Source organism: Gambusia affinis, linkage group LG12 (genome assembly GCF_019740435.1).
Source record: "Gambusia affinis linkage group LG12, SWU_Gaff_1.0, whole genome shotgun sequence".
NCBI lineage: Eukaryota > Metazoa > Chordata > Actinopteri > Cyprinodontiformes > Poeciliidae > Gambusia > Gambusia affinis.
This window is the reverse complement of record NC_057879.1, coordinates 16,846,390-16,873,861: the sequence shown is the minus strand read 5'-3', so window position 1 is coordinate 16,873,861 and position 27,472 is coordinate 16,846,390. Positions and strand designations below refer to the sequence as shown.

Genomic DNA, 27,472 nt, shown 5'->3' with positions numbered 1-27,472 from the left:
GCACATTTTAATTGAATAACTGAAATAAATTCTTAATTACTGAGATGCACTTAAGATAAAATTAATCTATGACTTGGTGGTTATTGGCAATAGATAAAACTAATGCCCAGAGGCCATTTTGGGAAAAATGCATTAGCTCAATTTTAAATAGCTTTATGTGTGTCTAGAGTATTTCTCCTTCAAATTTATACAAATGCAAAAACCCGAGTGTGTACACAAGTGTGTAGGACATTTCCAAAACAGCATCAGATGTGCTCCCTGTGTCCACACAGTTGTCAGCTCAACACAGAAAAGACAGCCTGATTCTCTCCTTTAGTTGGACGAGCAGGAGAAAAGCTGCATTCTGCCAACGTGGCTAACTGATATGTTGGCTCTATTTGACACACCAGGAGAGGGGTGAAATAAGTGTGTGTTGGGCTGGGGAGGAGGGTACAGAGGGAGTCCTGTGAGCAAGAATGCCACTGATAGAGGCTCCTCAGCAGTGACTACATTGTTATCTATGCTCACATTTCATACACTGGGAGGAGGAGCAGAGGGGTGTGCTGTAATTTGGTCTGATGGGGTGAGGGGGCACTGGCAATTAAGCTCACATTGATGCTTTGATCTTCCTGATTGTGCATTCGACCGGTCTGGTGATCAGAATGGAGCCAAACTGTTCCCATCACCAAAAGGTAAAAACAGAAAAAGAAACCCTTTCTAGATAAAGAAGCTGAGTGTGAGGTTGTCATGCCAAAACTTGCCATATCACGGAAACTAGTTGTGGAATATGTGTTAAATATAATAGACAACGTTTATAGTAGGTCATACAAAGAAGAGTAATCAATTCAACTTGAAAACTAAATTCAAACGTAAATTCAACTGATTTATCAAAAGGTGAGTTTTACCAATACCAGATGGAAATGTAATGCTTCAAAGGTGTTCACCAGTGAAAGATTCTGTCTTTTCTCCTTTGTGAAATCATTTTCTTATTTTTAAGCCTGAATAAGTTAAAATTGATTTAAATCAACACTTTAATATAAAATAAGTGTAACACTTTCTCTGCATTTTTAAGATGTTTTATCCGTGATGAGAAAAATTTACCCTCACCACCACAGATTTGTCATTGAACAGATTTGGTATCTGTAATAAATACAAAAAGATGTTTCTGATTGAGTGCGGCGGCTTTCAAAGCCTCAATCTGCTATTATTTCTCCTGGAAAGAAGCCTTGGCAATTTTCTTCCAAAGGGAATGAGGAGGTCTGGCTCAAAAAGAGAAGGACATTATCCTCTATCATCTGCAGGTAAAGAGGATAATACAGGGCTACTGACCCGTTTTGAAAGGCCCTCATATAATCACGAGTGATTACTAATCAAAGTGTCCTTTACTTCTGCTCAGGTTACCGTTGTATACCTTCACAAATAAGTTGGACCTTGTTCACTACTTCAAAATTGCAACATGTATGCCCATTAAAAATATAATAAGGGAATTAATAAGACAAACTAATTAAATAAAATTATTAAATTTGAAGGAAACCAAAAATTCAGTTATGTTAAAGTTTCTTGATAGAAAATGTTAAAAAAGTGGTGTTTTTGTAGAAAATATTTATGTTTGCCACTTTGCTTTGCTTCCTTTGTATGTCATGTTGCATGACTTAATCGGCAAATTTTTAGAGCAAGTATAGAAATAACACAAATATTGTGTTTGTGTACTCTTTATTGTTTAATTAAATTCATATCCAATTACAAATGTCCAGCCTGACTATGTGTCAATTTTGATCAATATTGTAATATTGAATTAGAGGTGACCAAAACAATATTCATTTGAATTATTATCTTTTGTTATTATTGCAATTTGTTAAATTGAAGTTGCAATAACTGAAACCAAAGTTTATTCACAAGATTTAGAGAATCCTGTGATTCCATAGTTAATGGAATTTACAAAAATTAAAAGAATTTATGCCACATTTATTGCGTTTGTGGCTGTAATATTGATAATTTAATAACAGTGGTTCTGAATACAAATAAAACTGCTTACAAATAAAATTGCTTACAGTTGTTAAATATAAACAAGTCTCAACCTGAAGTTGCAAGTTTATGGAAGTCACAACAGTCCAATGGGAAATAAATATAAAAAAGCTAAGAGTGGTTTTTTAGCTAATAAATCGATAAGCATCTCTTTAGCTAAACTGCATAATTTATACAAATAGAAGATTCTGTCTCACTTTTTGTTATTCTGTGTCGCCATCTAGTGGCTTAATAAACACTTCAGAATCGTTACAAAAGCCTTTCCACTTTATCATATATATAAATATATATATAAAAGAAATATAGACAAAAAAGTTTTTAAACTATAAAAAGGGCAAAATTATTAAAATTAAATTAAGAAACCTGAATTTAGCCAAATGTTGTATACATTTCTGTTGGATTTCTAGATAACAGATGAATAAATATTTCTTTTGTCTATTTTTAACAATTTTGATTATTTTTAGTGTTTTTAATGTTGGCTTGTTTTAACTTAAAATGGGCTCAACAATCAAAGATTAGTTTATAGGTTGATTGAGTGTGTGAAGCAAAGAAATATATAGAAAAAACCAAAATATTTACAGATTTTTGTGGCTGCAAGTTAAATTTATAAATAGTGGTTTGGAACACAAAGTAAACGTTTGTCATTAACTTTGGCTAGAAACAAGTTTTCTAATTTGCTCTAAAATGATCTAGATTCTAAACACGAATGTGAGAAATATGCGAGTTTTACTTAAGTCATAAATATTTATCATAAATAAAGTCATTGTGGTTCCAGGAAAGTAATTCTGCAACATGTCAAAAAAAAAAGTAAACTAATGGGACTAATCTAGCAGCAGAAACTTGTGCTATAAACAGATGTCACTATATTTTTTGCTTTGTGTGGCCATCTAGTGGTGACAGCCTGACATCATGTCTAGTTGTTATAATCATCACATCAGTTAAAATAAACAGCTTCTGTTGAGACAATCAAGGATTCATACTTACCTAGGGAATTATGGGAAATGAAGTCAAAGACCAGTAAAACTGCTCACCTGTTTGATAGGTATGGCCCTTCCACTGCCTATGCTGTCTGTTTTACTGTCAACGTTCTTTGCTTGCTCACTGCCTTTCCGTGACTGCAAGAGAACAAGAGAGTCAGTCAGTAAGTGAAGCGACACACTGAATAAAAGGCAGACTGGGAGCCGTGGGGAAGTGGATGAAGTGTTTCTTGTATGTTGGGAGTGCGTGTGGGTGACACAGATAGGCTGTGGGTCAGAGGGCGGGAAGGGTGAGGTGAGGGAGCATGTTTCTTTTGTTTGTATTTTTTTTTTTTTTTTTTGCATTTCTGCAGTTTTTGTGGGGAAACTCAGCGTTGCAAAAATAAAAAGTCTCAAAAAGAAGCTCCAAAAGAACACACAAGCAGACCAGCAGAACATACAGCAGGAACATCAACGTGCAAGATAAAAACAAAAAAAATATATATAATAATAAGAGACCAAAACAAGACCACACTTGACACATCTCAACACAGAGGAGACAACCAAACATTGAGTCATGACTCAGCCCTGAAACCCTTCGTGGATCCTTTCCTTTGATTCACACCATGAGTGGGTCCTTAGTGGACCTGCCGACCCACTGCCGTGCTACCCAGAGAAGATTCATTCATAAGGGCTTTCACAATGAATATGTTTTTATATACCAAGGAGAGAAGGGAAAAATGTTATTATAAAGTAAGGCTTTGGTGCAAAAAGTTCCTCCAACCTGTAAAATCTGTTAGGACAGAAGTCATTTTGCATGTTCAAACAATTGATTTCAGAGTTAATCAGTATAAAAAAAAGTATGGTAGATCCTGTTGAAGGGAAAAGGGCAGTTAGAAAAAGGGTTATCACATGAGAAAATCAACAACCTTATAATTCCCCTCCCATCCCAACACAAATAAAGAGATGAGGTACACATAAGGACAAACAGAATGAGTGTGTATGGTCTCACTCAAAACATGAGAGATGTCCAGTCACCAATGGAGAAGAGGTAGAATCTGAGTTCAAGTAAACCAACTCTGAGGTTCAGATTTTTTTTTTCCAAGATTTTATTTTTTTTTGTTCATGATGACTTGTTTTTAGCTTCTATACAGACACCATACAAAGCAAGTCACAAATTCACTTCAAAATATTCAACAGATTGAGCCAAACATTGCAGTTCCCACAAAATATAGGATGGACAATAAAAGGCATTGTTTCATATATTCCTTATACGTATGTACCTTTTTATAGAGTAGCATTGTAAATAAAATACAATACAAGATATACAGCAGTCTATATTTTTCGTCAAATCCCTTCTTTATGGTAGAAAAGTGATTATGCGAGAGTTCATAATCTCTGTACCAAACCAAAACCGATAATGAAAAAAAACCCAGGTACTTAAAGATGAAAAAAAAATAGATATTCGAATAAATAAAGGGAAAAACAACATGATGTTTAACTACATTCATACAAGTCGGTGCAACCCAGTTTCATATGTTAGCAACTCTCAGCATAATTTCTCTGTAATATACCTCCCAACCCTGACAGACTGTGCTAACCTTTATGAAGGCCTTCATAAAATGTTCACCCAAGCTTCTCTAATCTAAAAAAACACCTCTGCATGATACATTTACACCACATTTTTCCACTGATTTCAATACTTGAATATGCCCTGGAAAAAACATGAACAAATGAAATAGAAACAGAACAAACAAAAGAAGAACAAAAGAGAAAGAAAAGAATAAAAAAAAAAAAACAACTTGGCACCTCTAGTTCTTGAGTCCGCATTTCTGGAAAAAAGGCCGTGTGATGTCATATAAGGAAATGGTCGTGTCCTTTTGGTGGCTGGATAACAGTTCCAAGAGTGACTTGACTGTACAGTGTGTTTATTGTATGGGATATGTCTGAATGAGAGCAAAGAGGCGGAGCGGAGCAAGAAAGTTGGACGGGGCATTTCCAGAAGAGTCCCTACAGTCTGTCTCACTCGGTGATATTTGAGAGTCTACTTTTAAAGCGCACTCAGAAACTCCACTGGACTCGATTTTTAGGCAGCTTTTTGACGCAAAGTCCTATGGATTTCCACGTGCATTACCCTAAATGTGTTAAAGCACTTAGGGTAAAGCAGCAACAAGCTGTAAGTCCTCACCCAATAATCTCCTCTCTATCAGGTTTGGCAAAGCAGGGGGACTCTTTATTTTTACCCATCATGCTCTTCTAATTCGGAAGGAGTTGGAAAGCCCTTTTTGTTGAAGAAAGGTTGGAAACAGAAGCACAAATCTGCAAATATTAAAAAACAGTGTCAAATGGTTATTTGTTTGTTTTTTTGTTATTTTTGTTCATGTTTGGTCTCATACGTGAAGATCCAGCAAGAAATTAAAGAACAAAAATGTGAAATGGAGCAACACTGAGAGGCAAACATTAATAGATTAATGCAAATGAATGGTGCAGCAATGAAGTTTAGTATAAAAAAATGGCATCATATTTGTTTAAATTTCTAACAGTGTGCTTTTCAACACAAATAGGGACGGACAATCTGAAGACCACAGCAGAACCACAGACAAGTTGACAGAAAACAGAGAGTTTGGAGTTATTGACCATGGAAGCACTAGGAAGGAATAATGTTTGCTGCGCTGACACCTAGTGGCCGAGGGTGGTTATGGTCAAAAGATTGGCTTGAAATGGTTTATGGCTTGTGAAACTGATTTGTGAGGGCAGTGGTGAGAAGACAAGGTGAAAAGATCTTCTGATGGAATGGTTTGAGTCTTAATTGCCAACTTTTAACACTCAAACATTTATACAATTGAGAAGGAGGGCCTTTTTTATGAATGGGAGCCAAATTCAGGTGCATGTATTGTTCTCTCACATATAATTAAGTTTAGAAAAATGCACATCACATTTGGGGTTTTACATTTCAAGAGTCCCAATGCCAGTGCCATGAAAGTGTCATTCTTCATGTCTGGGTAATAAAAGGACTGGACTTTCCATTTAATGGCTGTATGAGTTTATCTACCAATGACATTAAGGCATACTTTGTATATTCAATTGCTTATACATGAAACCTCTAAAATCACCATAAATTAAAGCATGATTGTTATTCTTCAGTCTCTCTTTCACTTGGTGAACTGGTGTAGTACTTGTAGCATAAGGAGATTTGTTTTTTTTTTTACGTTTTTGATAGGGCAAAGCTAAGAAAGTAAGATCCTTAACACTTGTGTTGATGAAACATTTTCTCTTTGTGTTATTTTGCAAAATGCCAGAATGTTTTCACACTTCAAGTCTTCCGTCTAGTGAGCCCATCTCAATCTTCCAGCTTCAATGAAGAAATGTTGACAATGCCCTCGTAACGTTGCATCCTCCTCCTTTCCCTCACCCTCCCTCCTCCCACCCTTGGCTTGCAGCTCCTCAGAAGGTCATGAGCTGAAACTCCCGCTCGGCCTGCCACTCGGGCACCCACACTGGGTAGGTGGCGTGCTTCGGCATCTCCATGACGCGGACGGGGAGAGGCTCATTTCTCTGGTGGACATGGTTAGTCACTACCTAGCAGGGGTGGAAGGGAGACAACAAGGGGAGCTAGCACCAGCCTGTACTGCTCGGAGGCCGCATAAACCTGCGGCTCCCAAAGCAGCTGGGGTGAGAGGATCAAGATAGAAGGAAAGATACAGACAGAAGGGGTGGGATAGATAGGGAGGTTAGAGGGGGAGTTAGCTACAAAGAGAAAAGAAAGAGCATGAGAGCCAGAATGCAGAGGTGAAGGAAAAGAGTTGATGTGCAAGAAGAAATTGCGGAAGGTAAATCTCGCTTAGCCTGATCTTTTTCTTATAATGCTGGCAAAGTTCTGCAGAAGAAAACAAATTAACATTGTAAAACCTAAGGTAAATGTTAGATGGCACTTCAGGCACTAAAAAAATCTCTGCACAGTTGTTTTGCATTTATTGAAGGATTTTGTCTTCTGCAGACCTTCTTGAGCCAGCAGAAACAAAGATCTGACTATGCAAGATTGGAAAAGTTAGCAGCAAAAAGGAGGGAGGGCAACAGGAAACAGGACGAAAGACAGACAGAAAGGAAGATAAAAAGAGAGAAAGAAAGAACAAAAGAAAGAAGCATAGAGTGGAAGGAAGAAAGAAAGAATGAAAAGTAGTAATAAGGAAAGGTAGGATGAAGGAAAGGAAGAAAGAATGAAAAAAAGGAAAGAGGCTAAAGCCAAGGAAACAGTAGTGGTTAGTGCACACAAATGCTACAGGTTAGAGCAAAAGGCAAATATGACAGGACATGGGATAAATAGCAAGCAGACAAGGATCGGGAGACTGGTGTCGTATTTCTTGGCGATCAGAATCAATTGGGGTCAGTATTCACGAGCCATCCAAATTGTGCAAGAACTTTTCTGTCTGACGGTGGGCAGTTGGAGGTTGCAGATTTGCCTCATTAGCAATGTGTAAAATAGGTTGACTTGAATTTTTCATTTTGCTTCGTGCAATAGGATCTGTGCTGAAGAAAATAGTAAAGCAAAAATTAACAAGGCCAGTTCAAATGTTTTGATGATGTAAAGAGCCCAGTTTCTATTGGTGAGATGAGAAACTTAATCCACTCACTACATCCAATTAGAAAAGGAAAAAAAAAAGGTACAAGAATGGATGTTTATTTCCACAGTGCTTATCTTTGATATTTGCTTCAAAGCTAAGTTTTTGGCCCATTTTGGGGGTTTAATATGAAATCTTCAAAGTCTTTTACTCCTTAGCCCATTGTGCAGTTTGAACAAGATGCTGTCTTTGCCTGACTCGTAGGCAGCAGTGCTGGCTTTGAATGCATTTTGAGCAACCTGTCTCCCTCTGGTGGAATAAAAGAAAAAAATGTGTGCTTGGCGCCGTGCCCTCTAGTAGTGTGAGTGGGTGTTGCTTTGCATCAGCTGTCGCATACTTACTGTGAAAATATTGGAGCGCCGCTTCGACTGCTTGCGGATGGGCGTGGGCGTGTTGGAGGCAGCGATGGTCTCAATGCGCATCTCCCGCTGACTTATGCTGGGGGTGGAAGGAACAGAGGAGGAGTAGTCGCTGAACGCACCCCCACCATTGGCTGCCTATTGGGAGTGAGAGAGATTAAGAGGAACCAGCAGCATCAGAGAAGATCAGGGTGGAAAAGAGAGAGGGATCGCAAAGAAAAAGGAATAGAAGGTCAGTTTGGGGGGACGTGATAAGAACATCTGTTCAGACACCTAAAAACAAGCAGTCATGAGTAGAAAGTTAAATGTTCTTAATATTATCACATATTGAACATCAGATGTGCATCAGGCTGTTGTGGGCTTACCTGGTTAAGGTGAACAGAGGGGATGGATGCAGCTGGCACTGAAGAGTGACTCGGAGAGTTAGGGAGAGATTTGCACGGACCAATAGACAGCTGCTGCTTTTTCCTCATGGCCACAACCTTCTGGGCAACTAGTGAGGGAAAGAACAGCTCTGTTGACTGGTGACACAGTATAAGCATGAAAATGTGTGTGTGTTCTGATATATTGTTACAGTTTCATTGAAAAATACACAGATGAGATCTCGGGTAAGGACTTTAGGCTTGTGAATGCATAAATAAAAAAGACAATTGTTTTTTTCTTTAAAAGACGATAATTCCAATAACCCACATTTCCTATCCCTCTTGTATAATTTTTGCTCAGGCACGTCTGTGAACAAAAGTAACTATTTTCAGAAAAAGTAACCTAATGCTGGCCAAATGAGACAATGGGAACCATGTGAACAACTCAACTTGTTCTGTAGCCTGTGAAAGCCATTATTTAATTCACAGCACACATGACCGGGTGGGTTGGGGAGCAGGAGGAGGAGGAGAAAAGGCAACGCTCGCGGCTGCGTGACATGAATTAGCATTGAGGGAAGGAAAGAGATGATCTGAAGCTGCATCGACAGCTGGGATCACAACGCCTGACCGCCTGCTGTAGCTTCGCAAATGCGTAGAGAAGGCAACGGTTATTCAGAGTGACTTCTCCAGTCACCAGGCACTTGTTTAATTACATCAAATTGGACTTCAGGAGGCAATTAAGGCAGAGAGAGAAGACAGCATGACTATGCAACGCAAAAACGCATCAATTGACACTGAAATGTGCAGTGAAAGGCAAGCTACCCTCTCAGATGTTTCCTGAAAGGATGGCAGACCTTCAAACGAGCTCCAGGTTTAGAAAGAAATAAAAAAAGTTCCACAGTCGAGGCAGCCGGGTTTCCAAATGGAAGTCTTATTAATTTGAAACTCAATTTTGGGAGACATCAGAGTTCCAAGATTCTTCATGAGACACTTCTAAATAATTCAGAATTACCTGTTTACAGTCCCACATTGCTTTGAGTATTTTGATTCCATAATTAATAATCACAGTCCTTACACTTTTATAAAATACTATTTTGTAAAATACAAGTTGAAAATAAATTAACTCACATTGTATAAAATATACATAAAAACCTTTAGTGCAAAAACCTCAACACAAACCTTTAATTGTAAACAAAACATATAAAAATGCATATGATCCTTAAATATTCCCTCTTACCATCCTGGAAGACTCTCTCCACATTCAGACCATAGGTGGAGCAAGTCTCGTAGTATGTGCAGCGTTTCAGATCGTTAGACAGCTTTCTGGCCCGAGAGTCATCAATCACTCTGGGATTGGCTGCACTGATTGCATCTAACAAAAAAAAATAAAAATAAAATAAATAAATAAAAATCCAAAGAAAGACATCAAGATAAGTGTTTGCAACTAGACTAGAAACATACAGTATTTTCTGGAAAGCAATTTATTTATACTAGAATGTTATGTAAAATGTGTGTGTATTCATGATAGATGTACGACAGACACCTTGTGTTCCAACGAGGACCATTGGCACCTCAGCTGTGTTTCTGTAGCTGGATAGGCGCAAGAAGTAATTGTAGACTGTCTGAAAGCTGATCTCATCCTCCAGGCTAAAGACGAAAACCACTGCATCCACCCAGGCAGCAAACTGAGAACAAGGCAGAGACCAAGCATTGTGTGTGTTATGAGCCACCTATCAAAGGTTTACACATTATTAGCACAAAATTGACTTACGGAACAAGTATGATTTAATGCAACTGTGGTTTCTTGTAGTTGTAGTGAAAAAGACTGAGAACTGACTTATTCAAAGATTAATGGCATGATGCAAGTTTAAAAAAAATATTTTTTAGAAGATTTTTCTGTGTTTGCTTTTTACTCCATGAGATTATCAAATCATTAAAAGGCAACAATAAACAACCTTTCTGACAACACGTAGTAGGGAAAAAGATCTCACAAAGCAATGCGTTATGTGTTGATCTAAAGGAATTCAAAAGCAGACGAGAAACTAAGTCACTGACATAACAATCTGGAAACAGTTACTAAGGCATTTCTAACGCTTTTCAAGTCTAGTTAACCACAGAGAGAGAAAATATCCACAAATGGAGACAACACGAAACAGTGGAAAATATTTCCAGGACTAGCCGGCCTACCAAAATTACTACTCCATCTGACCACAAAAACCAGAAACACATCTAAAGCACTGAGGGCCTCACATGTCGCAATTAGCCAGTTTTTTTTTGTGATTCAACAATAAGAAAGGGAAAAAGTCATCCATCAGAAAAAACCCTAAAAAGAACATAATAATTCATTTTTGTAATGGTCTACTCAAAGTTCACACCTAAGTCCTTGAAAACTCTCCATAGAACCCAAATTAAAACAAAGAGTGAGCCTCCACAGCGCAGTAAAAAAATAAAAAATAAAACAGCAAAAAAACCAACCAGTACAGCAAACGGTTGATAGCAGCTGTCGTCACCATGGGCGGGACACCCAGGTATTAAATTAAATAAACTGCTTTTTCACATAGGGTTAGGTTGATTTGGACAGTTTGTTTTCCTCAATAAATGAATTCATTATTTAAAAACTGCATTTTGTACTTATATACTTATTCAGGTTATCTTTAAAATTTGTTAAATGACCCAAAACACAAAAGTGTGCCAGTAGCCAACACAAAGAAAACTGTCAGGAGCCAATTGCCTATTCTCAACATTTGCAGTTTGGATGTTCCATTTTATCTTGTTAGTGCAGTTCATAAACTCCAACACAAGGGGGTAGTATTGTAACAGACATTTATAAATTCAATGGCACAGTGATTATAAAGCCACTACAAAAGCTGAATGGTTTTTACATTCCCACTATAACAAATGTAGCAAAATGTTATTATATTTATTCATACTATCTGCATAGTTTATGACTAAATAGCTAAGAAATCCTCCTGTAAATATGAGAATAAACTGCTCATCTACAAACAGTATTACTGTATCCAATATTATTCAGCAGAGTATGAGAAACAGTAACAATCCAATAACACACCCTCTCCCTGAATTTACTTCATTTGGCCTTCACATTTGCAAGGATTTCTCCAGTGGCACATCAAGCCTTTGAGTCACAACTCAGAGTGGGAACATGATGGAGGCCTTTAATTATGCCACTAATTATTGGTACACAGGCAGCTAAAAACTGAGCCAAACTCATATCTATTCCTTTATCTTAAGATGCAGTGCACAAGTAGAAATCCGAGCTTTTTCTGATTAAGTGTCAATTGCTGCTTAAAACCAGAAATAAAACATAGTTCATGGTGTTTTCCTGATTGGAGGTTTGACATTGTCATATGTATGACTCAATTAAGTTTGATGTTGATCTGTGAATGTTTTTTTTTGTGATTTAATAGCAAATCATTTGAAAATTCTTGTTCACTTTAGCCTCAGAAAATGTAAAGAAACCCTTTGTTAAGGCGCATGTCAGATATTTTCAACATAGCAGTTTATTGCATAGCACAAAGGGAAAATACAATGTAAAAAAACAACAAAAACACAACTCACCTTAAAACTAAAATTATTACATTCATATGATGACATGACTTCAATACTTCTCAGGCAGATGACAAGAACAAATACTGGTATTTATTTGCTCCTGTACTGTTTGTCACTACCAACATAAATCTTAGCTCGTTCAGCCACCTCAAGCCCAGCATTCGGTCTGTTAATCCACCTTCTATCTATAACTACTCTTCCTCCTGCCTTGTAAACTCTTTCTGCTGCTGATCTGGCACAAATCACTCCAACCTGCGTGCACTCTCTTTTTTTGCTTCACCTTCACAGACACCTCTTCATTACGTCTAAAAACTCATCCCACACCTCCATCTCTTCTTTGAGTATTCCTCTTTCTTTTAACCACTTTTATTGAAAAACTCATACCGTGTACTTCTCCTAACGTATTCCTCATTCCTCTATTCAGATGTCATTTGTTTCCTTTTTGCTTCCTCAATAATATAGTTTGGTCAGAAAGATATATTCAAGATGGACATCTTTTCTGCAATGGTGGTTCAATCATTCACAAGAAAATAAGACTGATCTCTCCCTGACTGTAAACCATCATCAAGGTTCCTAATGTATGATGGGATAATACCAATACAGATAATGGGCCATTGTTGTGAACACAGGACTTCTAGACATGACATTATCCTAATAAGGTTTTATAAAAAGAATTGATTTTTTTTCCCAATTAGTTTTATAGTCATTCCATTTATTTTCAAATTCAATTCAAATAAATTGATTCCAAAGGGAAGTTAATTAAATTAGTGTTTGCAGTTTCATAAATAAGATTAGAGTCCTTTCAGATGCAACTGTGAAACAACATGATAGAAATGGCAAAAACACCACTGTGGACCATTAAAACTGTAAATAATAGTTCAATTTCAAAGTAGGTGCCATCACAATGGATACACAATATGAAGTCAAACAATATGACATTAATTTGAGATAGTTGAGCTGTATCACTACGTTTTTAGTGACGTGAATAACTTTTTAACATGCATACGTCTAGGAGGACTGAAACTGTTCCTTGGAACAAAATGGTCTGCATGTGGCTGCTTGGTGTATTTTATCTTTCTCTACAGCAACCTCAGGGTGTTGCCACTCTGCTCCAAAATATCTTTTAAAGGATATATCATGGTCTGTCTCAAACAGTTTGCGTCTGCATGACAGCTCTCAGACTGCCTCTGAGAAAGTGTTGCAGCTTTAGAGCAATAAGATATTTTCAAGGATCAGCTCCTCTACCTGCAGCTCTGGAGGTCCTCCTTCATCTCTGATGAGAAGCAGGTAGCTCTGTCCGTCCACCACAATTTCTTTCTTGAAGCGTCCACCTGAGGAAGAAGCATTACTGAGATTATGTTTGAAATGAATAATAACCAGGCAATTACAAAAAGAAAACAATGGAGCTGATTGTATTGGACACAATAACTACTATAAAACAAACATTTTTATAGTGTTTCTAGAAATTAACATTTATTGAAAAATCTAAAGGAAACATATAAAGGAAGACAAATAATCACAAATTCAATATTAAAACACGGGTTGATGTGATTCATGAAGGTGTGCTGCCCTTTCTTGCTTTAAACCCTCAGTATACTGTGTTGTCTGGATCATATGCCGACAGGAAACCGGGTCCCTCTGGAGCCAATTATGTGGGGTAGAAATTGCCATTAAGCATGTCTAATGCATAGCTGCTGCAGAAGCCGGCTCTTTACCACTATTACTGCACAGCTACAAGTCAAAGAAAGGCCAAACTTTCACTTCAAAAGCCTCATCAGGCTGCTTTATTCTGTCTGCACAGCTTCACTGGATGAGCCAAAATTTAATCAAGAAACTTTCTGCTCTGCAATGAAGACTCAGAAATGAAATATGTTGAGATAAAAACCATACTGAAACCATGCATTACATTGAACTGGCGCTCATGTCAGAAAATGTCCCCAGTATATATAACATTTGAGTAGGTCTCCTCCTTCTCCCCCCCACCCAATTCTTTTTCTGATATGAATATGTTTTTCCTTGCCACTAGCAAACCCGGCTGAAGATAAAGAAGAGACCAATGGGAGATGCACGAAGAAAATTAGATTTTGCATATCATTTGACTGGCTCAAGATCCTGCGGAGATTAAAAACATTCAAATGAGAAATCTGGCCGACTAGAGATGTCCCAAGGTATGAAAACGGTGCCTTATGAATACCAAAAACGCACAAAAAACGCTGAGAGCAATTTGACAGGACTGAATAATGCAAAGCTTTGAAAAAGCTCTTGTAATAGTCATGACAAAACTCCATAAAAACATGATGCAGAAGACAGCAGAAACACACACATTTTATCTTTAAAACAATCTGCGAACAGTGTTGGGAGGATTGCTCCATTCAACCAACTTATTAAGTACTGAAAGGTCACAGTGGGAAAGGGTCATAAAATAGCCAGGGGCTATAATTTTACAAAAGGTGGACAGTATTTCCTGTTTCAGCAAGCAATAGATATCCACTTGAGTCTCACTTCCATCCTGTTAAGTCCACTTTAGCCTCTCGGGCAAACAGAGGATTCTCCCAGCAACGACTCTCAAGACGGGCTTGGATGCTAGTTGTGTAATAAAGGGAGAGAGAGAGATTGATGGCATCGCAGCAAGCTTTTCCCCTTCTTGTTCTTTATTTATTTTCCTGAAGTCGCACAGCTCCGACGCTGCACTCACAAAGGAACTCAAAGACGATTGATTTGCGTGTTTGAGTCCTGTTTGAAGAGATGAGGGGGATCTCATTACAAAGTGGGATGCAGAGAGCCGAAGACTTGGTGCACCACAGAGTTTTTATGGACTTTGGCAGCATTTATCTGCATACGCCAGATAAGATTATGGGAATCTCAGAAACGAGTTATGTGATGAAAACATACGGCTCCAGCGAAAAGAGGGAGGAAATTAGGATGTGAACCGTCTCGTTGCATAATCATCCAGAATTCTTCCCTATTTAGAAATGAACGAATAAATGGCATCCAAAAAAAACAGCCTCATTGCCCCTAACTCTTTCCGTGGTCACAAAAAGTAAATCCGAGTGCACAAATTTGCATCTGACTACAGCAATCACATTAAAACAGGTAACTACTGAGAGAAAGAGCCCTGTTAGTGAGCATGGTTAACACGCAGCAAGCATACTCTGCTTTACACAGAGGCTCAGACCTTGACACTCAGCCACAATCCGACGGAGCGCCATTCGGTGTTGCCATGGCAACACACCCCGGTACCTTTTTTCAGATATCATAGCAAAAGCCCTGGAACAAAACAGTGAAGAAACGGCTACAGCGAAGCCTCTTCCTCTTCGCCTGTGATGATATTTCAACGTGAATACTATGAACTGGAGAAAAGCCGGCACAAAGAGCACATGTCAGACAGCTGCTGCTAATGAAACAGATATGTTGTATCAGTAAGAATTAAAAAAAAATAATAAGAACAAGGACACCAAGACAGGAACTGACATTTTTTCCTGATTACAGCAACAAATCCTCGCATTGTTTTTGCAGCATTTCCGCCATTCATTTCTCAAGGACTAATTAAGTTATGCATTTCCCCCCCCCCTTCTTTTCTTCCTGGGTGCAGAGAAATGCCAGAAACTAATTATGTGCTTCAAGTTTTGTCCACACTATAATTACACTAAGATAAAACACTGCAAAAACAACCTCTTAAAGATCATAAGTTAACTCTGGGTGTGCCAGCACCTTCATGGATTTTTAAAGGATGGACCTTGCAGGGCAGCAGTGGGTATTCTGGTCATGATTTGTCCTTGTAGACAGACTTTAGATAATCTGGTTTACAGTTTATTATCACAATAAAATTGATCATCAACAGGCTAAATAAGACAAGAAAAAATTTATTTGACCTTCCCTATTTTAACAAGAAATGGAAATGAGCTTTGTCTTTATCTCTCCGGTTGGAAAAATCAAAAAACGACATTTTCTAAATGAACCTCAACTGTTAAATCCAAAACCAAACATTCTTGTAAGAAAGTAAACAGCAAACTAAAGAAACCAACTCGATGTAAGTTACATCATTTACTCCCAGTGTGGTTATCCTTTCATATAGAGTGATACTGAGTATCAGTATTGTTTATTTTACTCCTCTGGGGGAAGAAAAGGACACAAAATGTTCCTGTGAACATCCATTTCAGTGGAGTTTAATCTCAGAATGCTACGGGATTAATAACAAAGGCTCTGTGTATTAATAAAGTGCCAAGTATATCACATTACAGCTATAGAAGAACACACAGTGGTGCTTTTAAGTTTGCAATTGCCTTAATTTTGAATAAATATAATTCAAAGAATGACAGCATTTTGTTAGTCATCTCCAGAAGACTCTTACCTTCAGGAGACTCTTCCTGCACATATGTGCCTGTCAAGTATCGGTGCACCAGGGCAGACTTCCCACTGGACAGATTCCCAACAATGCCCTGAAAGGACAAAAGCAAAAACACCATGATCATTATCAACGTGGCACTTTGCAAGAAGAGAAAATAACACTAGCCAATAGAAAATAAATTCAGCAAATCTTAATTTTACTACTAAAGTTGTTAACATTTCTCTAAAAGGCATAGGTTTTAGCTGAACTGACGAGCAAAAGATTCCTTGTTCAGATTTTCACTAAAAGCTGTGGCATTTAAAATAATAAAACATGATTTTTGTTGACAGTGGCTTCACCACGACATTGCATCTGATGAAAAAACACTGCAACAGTCTGGACTTAACAAATACAATTAGAGTGGCGTGTGTTGAGAGGCACATTTTCTCTTTACACTCAGTGCAAAGACAAAAGTATTAAAAAGAAAAAAAGCTGAAAAAGTTGTACATTTTATTTGATATTTTCACAATAAAATAAATGTTTAAGTAAAAAAAAAATACACAAAATATCTTAGCTGTGTACTGTGACAAAAATGCCTCTGTATAAAATGTGTTGCAGTTCTTATGCCATTGTAACAATGAATCATATTGCAGCAACTAATTTGTATGCAATATAAGCTGAATGTTTAATCTTCTCCCTAATGGCGAAATACCATCTCACATCTCCAGCTGCACAATTATATTAAATCGCATCATCTCATTTTCACTGCAATATCAACGTATATAATTCTGCAATCACAGAATTGCTGGGATTTAATATTTAGAAGTCTCTTGTATGTCAGGTCCTATGCATCAAATGCCATGCTTGCAGATTATTTATATCGCCACTTTGATAAATTTTCACACATGTTCATATGTTCATACGTTCAGGCTATTTCTTGGAGATAATATAGTTATAGGAAAAACAAACAGGAAAACATATAAATCATAATTTCCACAAAATATAACAATCACATCTGTGCATCTTTAAGCTTGGTTGGCACTGACCAATAATCATTTAGAAGGAAACTCCAAAAATCCAATATTCAGTTTGCATCATAGTAAGCGCCATCAGGGCCAACTGACAACACTTTTTCATGTAGACAGTAACACTGAGAGGAGAAGTCTCAGAGTTAGCTATTTTCTCTCAGTAAAATGTTTAGATCAGGATATGCAGAGAAATTTCTCAAGATGTTCAAATAGGCAGAAAATAAAGAGCAAATTTTCTGCAAAATGTGAACCACATGTGAGATGAGCTCGAGAGAGCTAATAAAGTAAATGCTCAACAAAGCACAGCAAAGTGGTCAGGTTTTTTTCTGAATTTGATATTTTATAAATCTCAATGGTTAGTATCTATTCTACTATAGGAAACAAACACAGGGAGTGCTTTTCTATTATTGCTAAATGCTCTAACCATGCTCATTAATAATGTATGGCGCAGAAAATCTCTGACCAGTGCATCCATAAACAACTAAATTCTAACCACATTTGATTTTCATCCCATTATTGCTCTAACGTGAACATCTGCATGAAGCCGAATCAGCCCACAAGCAGGTTAGAAAGCCCACTTAAAAGTTTCATTTTGTTTGAAGAACAGCAGTAAAGGCAAAATACATTAACAGAAACAACAGTAAAAGTAACACAGTTTGGTTCTTTATTAAGGCAAGGAGAAGTCCTGTAATATCCAGCAGCTCGGCTGCAATCACTACTCTGCTTTCCCTTGCTGGTTTCCGCACCAGACTTCAATGTAATGCCCCCAGGGTGAAACGTGGTGCAGGGTGGGCTGATGATGCCTGCATGTCTGGGAAGAACAAAGGATGTATCACACCTCGTCTCCTCCCTCTCTTCATCTGCTCGCCATCTCCTTCTTCTTCATCAGATCATTAGTGGGAGTTAAAGTCAGGTATGGCTCTAATTATAAGCAAGTTTGATAAGAAAAAAAAAAAAAGAAAGAAATCTGGATTCATTCCAAAATGTGGATCATTAACATATAAGCATTAAAGATTTCTGGAGTTACTCTAAGTAGAAACAATGAATAAGCGATCAGTTTGAGGCTATGAACACTAAAAATCATGAGTCAACAACAACCAAAAAAAAAAAAAAAAAAAAGAAAAAAAAAAGACTGAATGTGCCAGAGATCCAACGATCCTGCTGTTTTAACTGTTCAGCTTTGTGACCTGCTGGTATATGGGTTTTTATTAAAACAAAACACCACATCAGCAGTACTCCATAACCAGCTTTTACTCTTTAGAAGTGCTTCATACCTATCTGGGAACAATTTCAAGTGCAGAGTGGAAAAAAAGCTGGAACGTTGGGTTTTACTACAGCAGCAGATGTATCAGATTTTTTTCTTACTTAGTAATGGCCTGTTCAGTTATTTCTCCAGGAAATATGCTTTTTTTTCTGTGTAATTAGAAATGTCCTGAAAAATTGGCTGGTGACTAAAATCTGTTTGACCTTGACAAGACTTAAAAAAAAAAACTTTTTTACCAATCAGTGAACAAAACATAATTCAACACTACTGTGATATAGTAATAGACACACTGTTGACACCTATTACTGACAGACGAAATGGATTAATATCACTTTCTGAGTTAATGAATGGCATCAGTAAAAGAACAAAGATGTAAGCCATTTAAAAGGAAATTTTATTGTGTCATGTTGAGACATGTCTGCGGCAATTTAAGCAGTCAGAAAATGAAAGTGCAAAACTTTGAGCAGATCACAGGAAGGCAGAACATGCTATAAAGAAGTTGCAGTTTTATCCTTCTGAGATTTTATCTTCTGTCTCTCATTGAACATGTGAAATCTAGGAATGTAGACAACTTTTTCAAAATCTTTGGGAGATTTTCCACAAAGTTTGTTTCCACACTAAACTAGTGCTGGTGTACCACATCCTTGTGTTTCTACTGGTGAAAACCGACTTTGATGAACTGGATCCTTCTTAGAGCCTTTTAAGTGTTGGGCCATAGGAAAGGACCAATTTCATCTGAACCTATTGAGGGACAAGACGACCAACTGCCACTCTAAGTGTTGCGGGTGCCATGTTTTATATTGTGGCATTAGCTTCGTTTCTGATCAGCTTAATTACAGACAAAAATAAATAAATAAATCTGAACTTTATCATGTGGAATAAGCAATGGAATTAACCCAAGCTCAATGCTCCTGATTTATTTTACACAGTTGTTAGCAGTAAATTATTGTCTAAATGCTATATTTTTATACAGTTTTCCAGCACTGAGAAAAGATAAGTCGATTAGGACTGTCGTGCATTAAAAAATGACTGTTGTTTCAGCACAAATAATATGAAGGAATACAATGAAAGCTGGGAATATTAGGTTATATATTTGCATAAATAGTGCAAACCCATGTGGTTTATGTAGTGAACTGTCTTGCTCAAATTTGATCCTCAACAAAATCACTAAATAAAACAGAGCAAAAATCAAACATTTAGTTCATGAGATGAAACAGGGTTGTAATGACATAGCTTAGCTCCCAGGTTGTGGGAAATCAACCTGGAAGCCCTTGAAATGTTATCATATTGAAATTGTTTCTTCCTGAAACTATTTCAACAGTTTCTTTTACGGAAACAGTTCAAAAATGTCTCAGGCACTAGCTTTGTATCAGAAGCCCATTTCTGAAAACTTACAGATGGTATACATGCCCTTCTACCTGGGCATCTGAAGCAAAATCTGTGTAGCAATGATGATGAACATATTAAATATCCTTTGATAACTAATCAAATAAAACCGAAAAGGTTCTACTGATGTCTTTACTGTTTAACAATTTCCTGACACCTATGTAATGTGTATTGCTCCATTTCACCACTGTATGGAAACTATTCCCGCCTTCTTTGTTTCTCTAATGCAATCCTGATTTTTGAAAGGATTGCAAGGATTTGAAAGGATTTAAATTTGATTAACTACATGTTTAATCAAATTTATTATTATTATTATTACTGCAACTGAGGGATCCGATCATAAACTTTTTCTTTAACTGTTTAGAAATGATTGGCAAACCTCTTTCCAACAACATGACCTTGTTGCTGACCACTGCTTTTTTTGAACACTTCATTTTAACTTTCACAAGCAGAATAAAGTTCCAATTAACACCTCAGATTCATCGAGAGAAGCCGTTAAATTGGAAGCATTTGAGGTCATCACAGCAAGTTTGCCTTTTAAGTCACTGGTGTGAATTGGTATTCAGTTGGAAGTTTTTGTTGTTTTCAAAGAGACACAGCAGCAATTTAACCACAAAGAGAACTACTGGTACAATACAGGAGTGCAGCTTTAGAGGGCATTAGACCATAAGAGGATGATAGTTGTGCATTTGGCAGTTGCTGTGCCTGTGTGCTCCACTGGCGGGTGGGATAAGACCCAGGATGTGTCACCAGTGTAGCCCAAAACTGTCACTCATCTCACTTCCTGCAGCAAGCCACCTTACATCTCCATGCCAACACATCTCATTAAAGAAAAAAGAAAAAAAGTCACCAACTATGTGCCAGCAGAAAAGTCCGGCCAATTTTCTCAAATGTGCCTTCGCGTGTGAAATGCAAAAACCTGTGCTACATGGACATTGCATGCTTTTTCAATGACATTTTCAATCTGTCAATATGATGAAACCACTGAAGGCGAATCAACAGCTGGACTGCAAGAAGCAAAAGAAAATGTTACTCACCACTTTCAGCTCTGGAACTGATCGACTCAATGTCCATTCCTGACTGTTGACGAATGAGTCTGCAAACAAGACAACAAACAAATAAATTATTAACGCACAATAACTGTAGTTTACACCCAAATATAAACCATGAAAACATGAAGTTGATTGACACGTCAGCCGCCATACCCTGTTGATAAAACAAAGCTTAAAAACATTTTGTCCAACACAAAGATGGATTTTTTTTTCCCTAACTGTATCATTACATGTTATTTTCACTTGCAAAAAAATCAATTAAACAATTTAATCTAAATTAAAAGTAGTGACTAATCAGCAGAGTCAGGATAAATCCAGGCAACTGTTGTAAAACTGTTCGAAATATTGTCTCAAAATGAACTTTTTAAAAAAATTTCTCTTTCAATTCTTTTTCCCAAAATCCGCATGTATGGTAAACTACAAAAGCATGTACCAATTGAAAAAGATGGGCCTCCCATTAGGTGCATATCACTGCAGCACCACAATAATGATTTTGGTAGCTGGGTCCAAAGTCTTTATTTTTAGAAAAACCAACACAATCCCTTTTCATGTCTTTGATATTACAACATTAGTATTGTGGAATAATTTTTTTTTATTATTTTCTCCATATAAAAACCAGAGTGATAAAGATCCCTTTTTTAACACTGGTTGGAGATTTGTAATAAGCTTACATATATCAATTAAATATAAGACTTAGACTGTGGTGCTGAAGTGTGTCTATAAGTTTGAACACTAATTTTCAATGACCGAGTTCCTGCTATTTCCAGGTAGCTTTATGGTCCTGGATATGTGAAGAAAATGGCATGTTTAGCATACAGTGCTGCTCTAACTATCTGAGTCAGTTGTGAGGAAAAAGGATCCTGGTCCTTGAGAACTTGAGTTTAAGACCCCTGTGTTTGCTTTATTATGAAATTCCAATCTCCTACTTGTTGATCACAGTTAGAAGCCTCCCTTACAAAAAAAATCCCATGAAAATCACATGTGACTTTCACATGTGATCACATGTGGTTCACACAAATTTTTACATGTGAATGATGTGAATTACATGTGAAAGCACATGAATACGTGTGATTTTGGAACGTTTCGTGGTAAAATCACATGTGATTCACATGTGAATCACACATTTCCACATGTGATCCACACATTTCCGCATGTGATCACATGAAAATCACATGTGGAAACATGTGATTTTTTGGTGGATTATGTGATTACCATGTGATCACATGTGATTTTCATGGGATTTTTTGTAAGGGCTAGCTGACTGGGATTTCTATTAATTAAATGAAATGTAAATAATGAATTGACATGCTGATATCTCTTGCTTCATTATATATTTTCAATATTTATCTTGTTAGAAATAACTTTGTCCTGATCTTAGATTGGTTTGCTGTTGAAATGAAAAAAATTTCAGACTGATTATCAATATCTACTTTTTATTGCGTTATTTTAAAAGCAGCAGAAACATCCATAACATCAATAGCAATTGAAGATACTGAGACACTAATATAGTAATAATATATCACTGTTTTTGACAGAGTACAAAGGACCCAACCATGTTTTAAAGCCACAACCTAGTGCTTTAAGGTGCTTTTTGACAATATCTTTAAGTCTTAATCTTAGATCAAAAAAGCATTGCAATTTTGACAAAATAAAACTAAATAGTTTCAGAGTGATGAGGCTTCATGATAAGAAGAAGAGCAACTCGTGGCACGCTCATAACACACTTCTTATTCAGGCCGATTCATGTATTTAAACAAAAAAGTAACTTGACAAAACAGAAAACGTGGTTTGCGCAATACACAAACTAAGGTTAAATACCCTTTTTAATAAGGATTAAATGTGCCAATTATCAGGCATGACCTAACCTGTTTGGTTTAACAGTGACATTTGGAAACTAGATGATAGATTTTTGAAAATGGACAGAAGAGAGGATTACCATAAAGAACAATGGAAACTAACAGCACTAAAAACACAAATGACAACTCTACAAGCTGAGCCTGTTTCCCACAGAGAGGAACTATGTGTCATAATAACAGTTAGAAAAAAGTCCCACCTAGTTTGGATCCTGGTGTTCTCACAATCTAGACCAACCCAGGGAAGCTGCAGTCTCCAATACAGAAACCCAGACACTACATCTCCAAGGCAACATAATTTGACCACCGCCTGTCTTTTACACAAGTCTCAACCATAACAATTAAAGTACTCATCCACCATCATTACTGTAATACTTTGTTGCAGCAACAGTGATTTCCTTTTGTGCCTCAGGTGAGAATGACTTTAGACTGAGGACTGATGAAATAAACTACATGCTAGGCCCTGCTGTTACAAGGAACCTCTTAATTTTCTTTGCACAATGCATGACATGTGTGAATGATTCATAAGCCAAACAGACTGGAGCCAACAATTGTTTTACCTACTACAATTATCCCCTGCTAAAATGTTTACTGATTCCTGACCTCCATTTAGCCTCACAGTGCTTTTAGATGTTCCACTTGTTATGGGAAAGGGCTTTTCACTAACCATTGTGCAAGACAGGCTAGTCTTTAAACAGCACACCTCCCGCTAAGCCCTGACACTGTGGGTTTGACATGTCGTAACATGAACGAAGTCTGCTGAGGACCAGGCAGCTCAAAGTAGGTTACCGCAGACTGATCAGATAAAGCTATCCCCTTGTTTTCTTACATTTCCTGTTGTTTCCTAGCTCCTTTGAGTTAAACAAGCAGCGACTGGACACATTGTAGTGTGCTCAGATGTTTTGGGACAGCCTTTCAGCATTTGAACGTTTTCCCATTTCGTCCGCCAACAACTATAATGTGTTTCACTGACCAATACAGAGTTTGCAAAATTGTGAAGTGGTTTTCAAAACCTTTTCCCAAATAGAACCATGAAAAGAGTGACATGCATATGTATTCAGTTCTATTTACCATAACAACTAAAGAAAGACAAGGCAAGCAATTGCTTATAGAGGACACTTAATTAATAAAAATAGAATTCATATTTTTCTACACGTGTATAGTGTCACTCTATACTTTGAGCTGAATGCTCAACTATGTGTTTGCCAGAGAATATTAGTGAACAAGCAGTGTGAAGGTCAAGAAACAAACCACAGGGGTCAGGGAGAAAGTTGTGTTTAAAGCAAAGTTATGTTTTAAAATGTTCCACAGAGCACTGTTTGATCCATAATCCAGGCTGGGAAAGAACTGAATTAAAAATATGTTGACAGGAGTATTAGTAATGACTCCACAAATCATCCCTTTGTAGAAAAAATTCAAAACGAAAGCCATTGTTGGAAAAAAAAAAATACATTGAGTTATGTTTGCAGTTGATCACAAGCCAGTTTGAGGACACAAACTTCTAGAAGATGAGACAAAAAATAAATGTTTTGGATTACATGCAAAATGCTTAGTGGCAGAAAAAAAACTATCACTGCACATCTCTGTTATATGTAAATAAGTATCATAAAAGAGAATTTGTTTTTCAGCAGGGACAGGGAAAATGCACAAAGCTAATGTAAACAGTGATAGTTGCATATTATTATAGATTGGGACAGAGGCTCACATTCTAACAGAATAATGACTTTAAATATATAATTGGGTATTCATGTAATGTGATCAAAATGCAAATTAAAAATATATGTTTCAACATGTTCTCCAATTATATTTATTGTGTTTGAACTATCCCTGCCCACCCACCATAAAATAGCAAAAAATATTGGCCCCTAGCTATAAAGCAGATAGAGAGGTACCTAAAATCTCCTGCAGCCATATTTGTAGTTAATGCCTATCACATTTACATCTGTATTTTGCCCTGGTCTACATAAAAACCCAATGAAAACACTGAAAAACAACGAATCTTTACCAAGTGAAAAACAGAAGATTAGACAACCACGTATTCTCGTTTCTCCACCTTAAAAATCTCTCAAGAATTCATCAGATACTCTTCCTCAGCAGACAGCTTTATCATTGAGCAGAGAAGCAGTACAATTACTACGGTCCCCCACTAAAAGAAAGAGCCTAATTGAATCCTTGTGCTCTTTGTTACATCATCCTTTAAACATGATCATCCCCACAGTGCTGTGTCCCAGAATGCCAAGGGAAACAGAGAGCCCCATAATTTCTGATGCCAACAGAGGACACCGGTTTCTTTGTCTTTCTCTCAGGAAAACTATGTTGCCGACTAACATGAGATGTCCTCCAAGTCTTAGGACTCTGAACCACAGCCGCCCTAAATTTTTTTTCACTTTCACATGGGTAGTTAATTTAGCAGCAAATTTGTGCAAATGCTTGTTATGAGTGTGTGTGTATATTTATACTGTGGGACATAAGTGGGTTTTGGAATGAGAGAGAACAGCTCTGAGGTCTACACATACACACTGACTTTCCAACCAGGCCATTCCACCATCAGAAATTACAGGCTGAGAATTCATCATGCAAACTACTTCAATCGCTTGCGAACCTCACAACCAAGTTTCTCCGTCTGGCTTCTTTTATCATGGTGTCCTGTCCAAAATTGGCCTGTAGCATCTTTCTTCTCCATGCTGTTTTTCAAAAATACACATCTACTAACAAAAATAACCGAGGAATGCTCTCATCTCCTGGGATGTATTCCCAAAACTCAACCTGTAATTTCTCTCAAAGGGAACAGATAAGTAGAAAACACAATTATGCACGGTCAGTCTTGAGGAGTCTGGAGTGCCTTCTCTACTTAAAGTTCATCAAGCACTTTGTAGACATGGATCAGTCAGTTCTCTGAAAATACACAGACCATTCCATTTCAGAAAACATTAACATAACATTAGCAAAAGTTGCATGCTTAGCCACAATTTTTGAACAGCTGTCTCAGGTTTTATTGTTAATAAGAAAATCCATCAGATGCTACAAGCAGCGATCAGTGCAAGAAAGCCAATTACTATTAATCCAAAATGAATATGAAATTATTCAAAACCTTACTATACAGTACCTCACAAAAGTCTTCATACTCAGATTTTTGTTTTGTTTTTCATTGTGTAACCACAAACTGCAATGCATTTCATTTTGATTTTATTTGGCTGGCAAGAGTAGTCAATACCAGTACACAAAAGAGTATGTTATAATGTATATGTATATTTTAAATGCAGCACAAGTGAGTAAGTGGCTGAATTGCCTCCACAAACAGATCAAGAAGAAAGTTTAAGAAGCTGTGATTTGTTTAAAAACAACTCCCTCAGCTTTCGACATCTCATACAACTATGTTCAATCTAACATCAATTCAGCTGAGTTCAGTTTATTTATATCAAACCAATTCACAATAAAAGAAATGCAACATAACTGCAAACCATCCAAAACATGGACAGGCTGGAGTGAGAACCATGCAGCTTGTCTCAAGGGGATACAGCAAACACATAGAAGAAGGTGTTTGGGTCAGAGGAGGCACACATTTAACATGTTGGCCTCCTTGCAAAACAATATCCGTTTCCTAGTGAAAATGCCTTCCTCAGGGTAAGATATGGTGAAGGAAGTATTAAGCTGTCTGGATGTTTTTATTCAGCAGGTGAGGAAGATTTATTGAGAGAGAATATTGCAAGAAACCCCATTGAAGGCTGTAAAATACCTGAATTAAGGTACAGGCTTGCAACAACCCTAAAGTTGCAGCCAAATCAACAATAGAATGGTTTAGATAAACATAGCAGTCAGCCTATGTCCAGGCACAAATTTAACTTAAAATACGTATGACTACTTGAGATGGTGTTCATAAAAGGTCTGTAATCGGAGTGAGTTTGAGCTATAGTTTGAAAAAAAGAAAGGGAAAACAAAAACACATATTGCTGTAAAGCAAACTTGGTAGAGACATACCCCAGAAACATTGTAGCCCTAAATTCAGTAAAATATGGTACTACAAAATACTGACTTGGGCTGGCAGAATACTTTTTTTCCAGTAATTTTGAATTATTTATTTAAAATATTAATATTAAAATACTTTTGCTCCCACTTTACAATGATCCATGACTTTATTAGTCTATAAAAGCACAAAATAATACATTGAGGTTGATGTTTATAACATGACAAAATGTGAAAACATTGAAGAAGACTTGTGAATGAAAATGGAAACCTAAGTGTTAAACAGATCTCAAACTTCTTCCTGAAACTATTTCAGAACAGAAGGATCCAGGTATTCTAGCAAACAAAAGTTACAAAGAACAAAATGTACTCTAGCTGAGATTTACAGGGACAGACGCTGAAATACAAGTTACAGCCACTTGGCAGATTTCTTTGCTTTGCATATTTTACATGTGATATTTCAACATTTCACTTACTCTATAGCCCCTAAGGCAGTGCAGCATTTTCACTGTGTTGGAGTTTATGTTCCAAACATAACTACCCACTGTGGAATTATTTCTTCTTTCTTTAATTTGTAGACTTGGGAGCAGGCAGACAGAATCAAAAAGCAGGATGAAGTTAAAACAGGCATTACTGTTGGCAGAAATTTACAGGGAGTGATATCAAATGAGACGGCAGAGGGAATACCATCCTCATGAATAACTTTTATGTCAGATTCAAGAAAAGCATACA

At 37.1% G+C, this 27,472-nt stretch overlaps 1 protein-coding gene across 6 annotated transcripts in view; it reads right to left on the bottom strand.

The window, feature by feature from the left end:
• agap3 (ArfGAP with GTPase domain, ankyrin repeat and PH domain 3) overlaps window positions 1-27,472 on the bottom strand; it is a 141,198-nt gene that overhangs the window by 51,652 nt on the left and 62,074 nt on the right. For 4 of the 6 annotated variants that reach the window (XM_044133359.1, XM_044133361.1, XM_044133357.1 and 1 more), the window contains exons 2-9: window positions 20,910-20,968; window positions 16,219-16,306; window positions 13,113-13,198; window positions 9,844-9,985; window positions 9,538-9,672; window positions 8,304-8,431; window positions 7,921-8,076; window positions 3,036-3,119 (exon numbers count right to left, since the gene is read on the bottom strand). In XM_044133359.1, coding sequence (XP_043989294.1) covers window positions 3,036-3,119; window positions 7,921-8,076; window positions 8,304-8,431; window positions 9,538-9,672; window positions 9,844-9,985; window positions 13,113-13,198; window positions 16,219-16,306; window positions 20,910-20,968 — 878 coding nt within the window. The other 2 variants (XM_044133360.1, XM_044133362.1) reach the window with 2 other exon arrangements.